Raw genomic sequence first — 10,231 nt, 5'->3', positions numbered from 1 at the left:
AATAAAGTAGTCTTTAGTTCATCTTGCGATGGATGTATCGCTTACTACTCCAATTGGGCTTGTGTTTATGTTTTGGTACGTTAAATCGGTTAAATGATCTCGGGAATGTGGATTTCCTTCATTCGTTAGTCGATTCAGAAAATTAGATTTCCTGTGATTTTCCATTTGTACCGTGGAAATTATAGTTCAAGACAAAATTATATCAAACACGAGGCAAATGCTACATACCACGTATCTAGTGTCCCCGTTTGAACGGGCTATGATAAGCTTAGGGTCGTGTAAACATAAACAATACAGTTACTTAGAAAATAATTTATTGTCTTATCGTAAAATTGTTTACAAAATAACATTAAATAGTTGCATTTGGCAAGATCATATCGAGAGCTTAATATTAAACGAAGTATTAAATATTGTCGGATTATTTTGTCCAGTCAAATAATCTCTTACGATACCGTTCACAAGCTATCAGTTTTGGTTTTATAAAGCTTGGTGAAACGCGGGCACTTAGTCCTGTACCTCTGGCTACTCCAATGGGTATATAGTCGTGAGCTTATATTTATTTTACTTTATAATCTCTTGGCTTATACGCACAACTCTTATTTTTATTTCATATCTCTTACCTGACCCTTTGCCTCCTCAAAGTCAAAGCAACGCAAATGACTTTGCATTATTACATTTCCTCTCAACCATGTAAAGATTAACTTTGTTCACGCGCTTCATTTCTTACTTAATGATGCGTCTTTAGTCTTCTCATGGGAGGAGGGCTGACGACGGCAGTCGAAGGCGGCCTCAGCATACTAGATGAGGGTACTGCACTTTGTTCTTCACTATCCTCTTCCATTTCTTGAGTCTCCTCAGGCGCGACTATTCGAGGAACGTTTCCGAGATTCCCTTGGGCAGTGATTCTAGCGATCTCCTGGTCGATCTTGGTGACTAGTTGGTCGATGGCGTTGGGCCAACGTGTGACGGGCACCGTGTGCGCGGGAGAGAGCCGGGAGTCCGTCATGACGGCCAAACGAACTGTATCCGCGTATTGTATCACTGTGAGAGACATACCTGGAAAGAATTATGTTTTAATTTAATGTTGCGCACACACAAGAAAGATAGACCTTCCTCCAGGCGCCTACAGGAAAAGTAATGCTCATTGGAGTAATCCAATAATTACGTTTCGTTTTATGAAACAAATATCAAGTTGTACGGCTTAATTGATATTATGGTAATGTTAAAACTTACTTATATTCGCTTGTGGAGGTCTCCAATAAACGACGAAATCAACTGTTTGTCCCCATAGCGTGGTTCTTTCTCGCGCATTAATCGGCGCGTTTATCTCAGCATACGAGACGGCGTATCTTCTAGATAATAGATTCAATGTCAGTCTCGCGAAGGGGGACGGCACTGCTCTTGTCAGGGCGCCGCAACGCGCCTGCGCCGCCCAGACTGTGACCAACGCGCTCTGTCTGCTGCAAGCTTGCTCTACTACTGAAGAGATGCGGCGAGGTGTCGCACCGACTGGCAACGAGAGGCACACCATGCCTGAAAGGATATCGGATAGGTGTTTCATTAAAATATATATGACGCTAGGGTTATTTGCACAGCTGCCTATAAGTAATACCATATACACCATATACACATAATAATACTCGCAGATGGATCTCTTCGGCCAAAAAGACTAATCAGTCAATTATAAGACTTTGATCTTTCTTTTTCTGTTACGTGTACAAAAAGTGAAACTCAAAAATGTATTTTGGTATGTCATACATAAAAATTTGTATGGTAATGCGTTAGTTGACAGAATTGATTAGTAAAGTAATAAGAATATAACGACATGAACTTTTGTATCTACCTCCAGTCATCGATTTCTTGTATTTCTTTCCTTGTCCTTCTGCGAAAGTGAAGAGGAAGTCTTCTGTGGCAGCTCTAGCGGTAGTTAGTATAACCTCTGGGGCCCCTGACTGCGTGTGCTCGAAGAAAGATCGTAGAGCTTCCGTGGCGGCGTACAGAGCCACGTCTGTTGAGGAGACGCCGAGCGCTCGCGCTGCGCGTTCGATGCTCGCACGTGACACGGGGCGGGACCACGCTGCTACCTGTAGTTCGCGATAGAAACTTCATGAGCTACTGACACGGAATCGTAAAAACTACAATACTATCTTGCCAACTGGTTCTTAAATTTTCATTTATGCAGCTCACTACATTGGTTTTTGAAAAAAAAAAAAAACTATTTTGTAAATATACCTTTCGCCCACATAAATTGACGGTTTGCAGCAAGTGCCTGTGTCCATCGTCCGCTGCGACCGTGTCTGACCACAACTTGGCCGGCGCTCTGTACGTCGCGACTACACCTCGCCACGCTTCTAGCATCGCTCGCACCCATAACTGGAGTAATTCACCATACTTCCACATCAAAGTGTTTGGGTGTACCACTTGGCCTGTATTCTTCAATTCTCTCAGAGCCTTTATTTCGTTGTGTAGTTGTAGAGGCAACTTTATTGCTGTTTTGGTTGTCGTGATTGCCGTTCCGATCGCTCTTCGGGGCCATTTTCTTGGGTCTGCTGTGACGAGGGGTGATATTAGGACCTGGAATATTATCCGTAAATATAATATATTTGAACATTTTTGGTTACAAATTATTTTAATAATAACTATAACCAAGCATGACATTTAAATAGTACCTCTATAATGATAAAATTACCTTCAGTACTGTAAGGTTCCTTCTTTGGCACTCCCTTCGAATAGCAGACAGGAGAGTAGCAGCCGTCACGGGGACATCATTTCTTGATTCATTGGATCGCTTCTTAGTGAGCTCTCTAAGCGCGCTTGCGCTAGAAATAAGCACCAACCCGGCAACATGGAAGGCCCCAGGCAGAGTTTTAAGGGCCCTAGGACTCTCCACGGGATCGTATTCAGAAATGAACTCGTTCCAAGCATTTGATAGATTCTCGTTCAATTTGCACCATAACTCTGGAATAGCTGACGGCGTTGGAAAGAGTTTCGCAAGAGGACTTTGGTTACTCTGAGTATATTCAGCTTGCGATATATTCTCGTTTGGAGAATGCTGTTCTACCATCAGTAGGTCCCCGATGTTGATGGATTTTTCTCCGGTGAGCAGCAGGTGATGAACACGGACTAGAATGTAGTATTTAGGTTCTATGGAAACGACGGGGATGACAATGTACTGCCAGGGAGGCTGGTCGCTCGGGAAGTACTTGGACACGATCTCGCTGACGTAGTCCTGAAACAATTTTGGAAGAATCAGAATACTGTTAATTGTTTATAAGCTTGTATACAAATTAAATCTGTTACTTTATGTGGGCCGTAGGTAACCCTGGAAGAATTAAGCCATCTCACTGGCCTGCAACTGCTGGATAAAGCTTCTCAACGATTGATCTGAGATACCAGACACAATTGATTGTATTGATTGATTGATTGTTCACGCGTGGATCTGACATTAGAAAGTTAAGCTTAAAAGGGTAGGTATGCGGGATTTTGTTGCTTTGTGATCAGCAAGTTATTCTCTCTACCTTACTCAAGTTCTAGCACCAACCAACCTGGATATTATTGTCAGTGACGGGCCTCCCGCGGTAAACGCCGCTGGCGATGATGACGTGGTTCTCCGGTCGGAAGGTAGTACTTGCGTCCCAGGCGTAGTTGCCCCAGCAGGACACCAACTGCTGCCTCAACCGAGGGAACATCAGATCGCCGGATTTGTCGCGCCTCTCTATCACGTGCTGTATGAGGTGGTCCTTTATCTGCTCCGTATTTAGAGGACCTGGAAAAAGTTTATTGTTTTTTTACGCGACTGTGTGTGTTTGACCGCTATGTATGTATCTATGCATGTATATATGTGTGTATGTCTGTATGTACTCTTGTCCAGACCTAACTTCTATGAGACGAGAAGCTATGTGACGCCATGCTAAATTCAATGTGGCGCCCTCTAGCGAACATAAACTGAAGACATATATTTTGTTTTTGTATTGTATTGTGCTGAATATAAAATAAAAAGGGCCACATTTCAAATATATACATATTACTAGCTTTTACTAGCCGGTTTCTTTGTATTTACTCGATAATTACGTTGCATTGATAACTGCTCAGACATGTTTTGGATAGGTTTTATCTCCAAATGTAGCATAAAATACGTATCGGAAGCACGTTATCTTAATAAATAGACCCCAAAAGTAATATAAATAAGATATGGGTTTAAAAACTAAAACCCTAAGAATCACGGTTTTCAAACTTGTTTGTTTAGAGAGTTGCGTCAACCTAACTATGCTGTACATTAATAAAAAGAAATGTATATATTCCTATCTTAAACATTCAAATGCAATTGTCTTCTAATCCTCTTCTCAGCCGGACCTCGACCATGCACCGCAGTCAGACAGAACGTCTTAGCGAACTAGTTTTTATAAGTATAAATAAAAATCTATCTATCTGCGTAAGGACCGGATTTCCAGAGAAAATAGTTAAGCCAAAGAAAAAAAAATGAAAATAATTAATAGTTAGTTTCGATCATAGTTAATTTGGATTTTAAAAGGTTCTTACATGATTGACGTGTTTTAACGTATCAATATTGTTTATCATGTATTATTAACTAATTGAGTACATTAGTCATATTTAATCAAGATGGGTGAAGTCATGAGTTTATCCGTTTCAAAGGTCTGAAAGATCGCGAGGATCACGGCAATATGCCTGTGAGAACAAATCAATGAATATATAATTACTTCACCTCTGGCCTGCCAAGACAATGCCATATCGTGTCTGTCAAATTGTATTTTAGGCAGTTGGAAAACCAGAATTATTAAAAACCAGGAAAATATAAAAAAAAATATTACGCGAATGCAGACCAAAGATAAAGTAAATGAAGAGGAGCAAAAGGGGAATTCATTATTACATTACTTTGACATAACATTATTTGTAGATTCGTAATACCAAGAAACATCACTGTAATATTCTTTATTGTACACATAACAAAACAAAACAATGAAAATATAAAACACAAGGTGGGCTTATCTCTAAAAGAGATCTCTTCCAGTCAACCCTGCATGGTGATAATACTGCTAATATAATACTAGTGGTGTAATACTGTTATCGAATATATTTTTTTTATTTTTTCAAATAAATTGTCAATTAGTTTGATTAACATCCGTTGACTTTTCGTGCCCCGGATTATTATTTTAAACCTAGTTTATCTTTCTTCGTTTTGCAATAACAATAGTAGTGTTTTTCTTGAACTCGACATGATGGTGATAATGATAAGTTCGTTGTTACCCCACGTACCGTTAATAGAGAGTAGTACGTTGATGATGCCTTGGTTGCGATGCGTGTCGAGCAGGGAGCGCACGGTGTCAGTGCGTATGAACTCCAGTCCAGGATATCTACTGGACAGGAGCTTCAACCATAGATGCTTGCTGATCCGGACCACTGGAAATGCACAATTAAATATTTTTTTTAGCGGCCTCTGTTGTCCTGTGGTTGAGCGTTAGGCTCACAATACCGGGTTCGAATCCCGGTGGGGACATATCACAAAAACAGTTTCTGATCCCTGGTTTGGTTAGGACCCGTATGTCCGAAATTAATATGGTCCATATACTTCGGAGGGCAAGTTAAGCAGTTGGTCCCTTCCACTATTTACTTTGTAACTATGTAGTTATTACATGAGTCATGTCAGGGACCTTTGGCGGCTCAATAGTAAGCCTGACACCAGAGTTGATGAGGTCAAACCACACGAAAGAAGATTAGTTTTCTTTTTCAGAGTATTACTACGTATAGAACGGCAACTTTTCGCTTCCCACCAGCGTCTGGGCTAGGTTTACCTCACCTCCCCTCGAACATAGTTTAGACTTGAATCGTATGGTATCAGACGTCACACACACAGTTGTGCGTGTACAAGAATGTCAATGTGTGGTGTCTGTTCTTCATCCAACGAGGTTGTTTGTATGAATTGTCATTGTCCGAGGTTTTAGCATATAATAAAGAATACGTATAGAACGGTATCCGCCCCGCCCCAAATCGAATCGGGCACCGAACTAAATTTACCTCACCCCCTTTGGGTCTCACTTTAGTCAGTGGAGACAGATTTTTGGCCGACGAGTGCCAAAACATAATTAATCATAATATTGTCCATGTGAATCCATATTCAAAACAGTACATCTGGTGTCTCTTTCGCTCTAGGCTATATACTTACTTACGTTATGCACCTGAAGCCGATTGGTCTCAAGTACCTACTATTATCTTCAGTAAATACGTAGTCTTTGCACGAATTCTATCAGGCACGGTTCATGGTTCAGGGGGTTGGGCCTCTTGAGGTTCAACAATGACGTTGACAGGGTTGATGGGGTCATTCATCCACCCATAGACGAAACAAAAGGAAGGATTGGAGGAAAAAAGGAATTAAATATTACTCACCGACGTAAGATATCGCTAATGCAGGCAGCGTGGACATGGCGATACAGAAAGCGCAATATGTGTAGATCTCCTCTGTGAGGCGTGCGCGCACGCCTTTATTTAACTTCCCCATTTTACATGCGCTTGCGACGAGCGATTAGACAACTGTGGAAATACAAAATTAATTAATTTATTTATTTATTTTTTATTAGGTTTGCCAACAGACAAAAACACTTTTACATATAACTTAACCTATTTACAAATACTGGACTAGTGCTCGTCCAATTATAGGCAAACACAACATGCTACTTTATTAACGCTACAAAGGACGACAATCTACATAAAATAAATTTAATTTGCAATTGGCAATATCTAGGTACACACTATACCTACATTAGACAATACAATGTAAATTATGAATTATTTCTTTATTTAACCTAGACTAATAAAAAAAAATAAGTTTTAAACTCGACTGCGAAAAAATCACGCTTTAAAAAATAATGAAACAAGAAAATATTCTCTTCTATTCTCTGAAATTCTTGGCCTATTCCAATCGGCAACAGTTTAGTGCCCTTTGGTCACCCGCGAAAATGATCACCTGGGTGATCATAGGCGACTCGAATTCAAATTATTATTTCAGTATCCTAAAATCACCGGAACATTTTAGTTGTTTTTTTTTTACTAATTATTGAAAATAGTTTCATACGTGTTTATGAAAAAAAAAATACCAAAAGAAAACGCAAGAATAAGTACATAGTTTCAATTAGTTAATTATTTTTGTAATTTTAAAGTCGGTGCCAAGTAAATGCTACAACGAGGTACCGATTCATATATTTTTCAAATACTGATTGTTTTGTGATTTTTTGTTTGACATTGTTTTGTAATTGCTTTGATATAGGTATTTAACAATATTGTGTGTACATAGTAATTTGATATTGTGGTAGGGTTGTAGTGTCGCCTGGGTGATATTACCCAGGTGACCATAGTGGAATAGCCCAAATTCTTCCGAATAGTGATGTTTAGTAGATAGCCGTGGTTGAATGCCAATCTGTTCTAAGAGTTTGCTTACCACGGCAACAGACTAACAGGCAAACGGATGGATAACAAAGGATTCCGTTTTCATTACCATAGTTATTAAGTAAAAAGTATAATTTATTGTACCTCAAATAATAATGAAGTATGTCCCTCTTGTTTGCTGTGCCCTAGCTGGGAGTCACATGTAGGTACGTATATTAACTACAACACCTTGTATAACTTGTGACTTACAATAAACTTATATTCTATTATATAGACAGGTGATGAAGTATGTCAATTTGTAAAGACACTGGCTACTGAAATACAGTTATACTAGTTTAGGAGCCAGGGCCTTTCATTGTTACTTGTTTGATGTACTGAATAAACTTTCTTTCTTCTTCTTGAGGTTCGGAACCTTATAAGATAGGAAAATAGTCGTATGTAGTATGTATTCGCATGTACTTAGATAGTCGTCAGTTAGTAAAATAAAATAAATTGGATGATAGCAAAACACAAATATTGATTGTGTGTGCCGTCTCAGACTAGAAAGATGATAACATGTGTTATAGTTAGTTTACGGTTTGATAAATGAGTATAGGTACATTATTAGTGGTAGGTAAACATTTCTGTAAAAGTTAGGTACCAATGCTACTTACTCGTACATTCTCGACTTTATTTATTAATTTAATAAGTAGGTATATAATTTGTGTGTACAGTTCTTAAAGATAGTCATTATCTTATACGGAACTGTTGTATCTGAGATGTCTTTAAAGTTTGATACTAATATAAATGTTATGTTTTAAAAAAATATGAGCGGAAATGTGTCATAATAGATACCTATATACAAATTGCATGTACAGCATATCTGCAACGATTAACCTCGATCCGTTTTTATTATGAAACTATCCGCAACGGCGCGAATCACGCCCGGTAGGACCAGTTTGTAAACTATTACAATAGTAAATAATTCGTACAGAACATTCAAATACTTACCTTTATTTATAAACTTTAGACATGAACGTTTGAACTTTACTCCAACATTATCTCCTTTATGCAAGAATGCTGACGAAATAGACATAACAATAGATTACACTGATTAAGCATTGGCTCTAGGCGCGCGTAGTTAAACGTCTATATATACTATTTATATCGACCCAACAATAACTAAAATTATCTAAAAATAAACATTTTGAATGATGGTCCGCACAGTGTGACCGACGCCGGCCAATTTGATGGTCATACTAAAAGATTCACTTTCTCTTCACGCACAAACCGGTGAAAGGTGACCATTCTTTACACCTTAAGTACTTTAGTCATTTATTATAGCGATAACTTTAATGTATTTTTTTAATGCAAACCCACAAATGACAGCAGGACAGAGATATATTCGCCTAGTACTAAAAATACGTGCAATATTTCTCTTTTATACCAAAAGGCACACATTAAATAAGGTCGGTACAAAATATTTTTCGCCGCTTATCCTGGTATACCCAAGAAGTCGACACGGGATCACGGTAAATTTACCATGATGAGCGTATTCGTAGGGTAAAATACCCAACGACTGAAAGTAATTTTCTAAATCTTGTTTATAGCAGGATTAAATAAATATCGAATCCGCTTGGCAGGTACCTATCGGTCACTGCCGTGTGATTTGCGATCTAAAATATCTTAGCGACATATCAATTAATGTTAGATATACCTAACATTAATGTTATTAAGTATTAGGGAATCCATAATCAATGATAGTTTAACGTTTTACACTTTTATAACGAGCTATTTTAGGTACTTTTCACAGATAGTTATTAAACGGACTTTCCTAATATATCATAGTTTGTTTGTGGAAAAGAAGTTTGACCCATTACGCGTGTCTTTCGCACGGTTGACGGATTTCCATAATCGGGTGCGAGTATTATCAATTTATCGTCGTATAGATGACGGATGTGGTGTAAGTTCATCATGTTCTGACCTGCAGAGTGATAGTGTATCGGCTCTCTCCTACTCACACGCCCGTAACACAGTACCGACGCGAAAACAAAACAAACATTCACTAATCAAACTTTAAAGTTGTTAACAAACTATTGTTGAGGTTTTTTCTTCTGCCGACGCTATTCATAAAGCTGTTTTTTTTTCGTCGAATCTACTTTAATAGGAAAGTACCTGCCTAATGCCTGCAATTCTTTAAAAAAAAAATGATGAATGTTATAGAAAAATTACATGTTATACAATTAATTGGTAATTATCATTCATAATAACCTACTTCGTCATTTGCATCCTTTTCAGAACAAAAATTACTCAATTGCAGGAAACTGGCCAAGTTGCTTAAAAATATTTTACTATTTGTCACAGAAAAATAAAATGCATCTACCCACCTATTTATCCTCTGTTGACGGCGGCGTTCGAAAACTAAACCTTTGTGTGAAAAACAAATTATTATTTTAGTTCTTCATTGTAGTGTTGGAGCACACGCGACACTCGCTGTACGCAAGCAGTCGGCAAGTGACCGCTGGTCATACCGCCTATCGTGATTCCCGCGCCGCTTATCGACGCTATTGTCCAAGGTTCAACTCACTGTCCAGCTACTCAAACATTGTATAATATTTTTCATAAACCACCCATTCACTTCCCCAACTGTCGCGCCGTGCTGTGTAGGTATTCTGGCCGTAGTTCTTGATCTACTTACGATTGCGAATTATACCTATTTGTTCGGATGTCATAACAAGCTGTAATGTAAACCTGGTATCTTTTATCTAATAAAGTAGGTAAATAATTCGTTTATGCACTTATTAGGTACCTACAGTGTGCAGCAAAAAACGATAAAATTGTAAGACATTAGATG

At 38.5% G+C, this 10,231-nt stretch overlaps 1 protein-coding gene across 2 annotated transcripts; it reads right to left on the bottom strand.

Moving 5' to 3' along the window:
* Positions 1–297: 297 nt before the first annotated feature.
* On the bottom strand, positions 298–9,920 carry LOC126369862 (uncharacterized). 2 transcript variants are annotated; one of them, XM_050014448.1, is made up of 9 exons: positions 9,765–9,920; positions 6,403–6,546; positions 5,275–5,418; positions 3,546–3,766; positions 2,690–3,229; positions 2,233–2,574; positions 1,844–2,084; positions 1,234–1,533; positions 298–1,056 (listed from the first exon to the last, which is right to left on the bottom strand). In XM_050014448.1, exons 2-9 carry the CDS (start codon positions 6,512–6,514, stop codon positions 728–730), a joined length of 2,229 nt encoding a protein of 742 aa, XP_049870405.1. In that variant the 5' UTR covers positions 6,515–6,546; positions 9,765–9,920; the 3' UTR covers positions 298–727. The 2 variants fall into 2 exon arrangements, with proteins under 2 accessions (XP_049870405.1, XP_049870406.1); XM_050014449.1 differs by lacking the exon at positions 9,765–9,920 and adding an exon at positions 9,362–9,493.
* Positions 9,921–10,231: the final 311 nt, after the last annotated feature.

This window comes from Pectinophora gossypiella, chromosome 9 (genome assembly GCF_024362695.1).
Source record: "Pectinophora gossypiella chromosome 9, ilPecGoss1.1, whole genome shotgun sequence".
Taxonomy (NCBI): Eukaryota; Metazoa; Arthropoda; class Insecta; order Lepidoptera; family Gelechiidae; genus Pectinophora; species Pectinophora gossypiella.
Note: the sequence above shows the minus strand (reverse complement) of the source record. Positions and strands in the feature narration are given on the sequence as shown.

What these genes read in the sequence shown, in the direction of transcription:
- LOC126369862 (XM_050014448.1), bottom strand. Translation starts at nt 6,514, where the DNA reads ATGGGGAAGTTAAATAAAGGCGTGCGCGCACGCCTCACAGAGGAGATC. An exon ending in GGAACCTTACAGTACTGAAG is followed by an intron (nt 2,575 to 2,689) that starts GTAATTTTATCA and finishes ATAATATTCCAG; the next exon opens with GTCCTAATATCACCCCTCGT. An exon ending in TCAATTTATGTGGGCGAAAG is followed by an intron (nt 2,085 to 2,232) that starts GTATATTTACAA and finishes CGCGAACTACAG; the next exon opens with GTAGCAGCGTGGTCCCGCCC.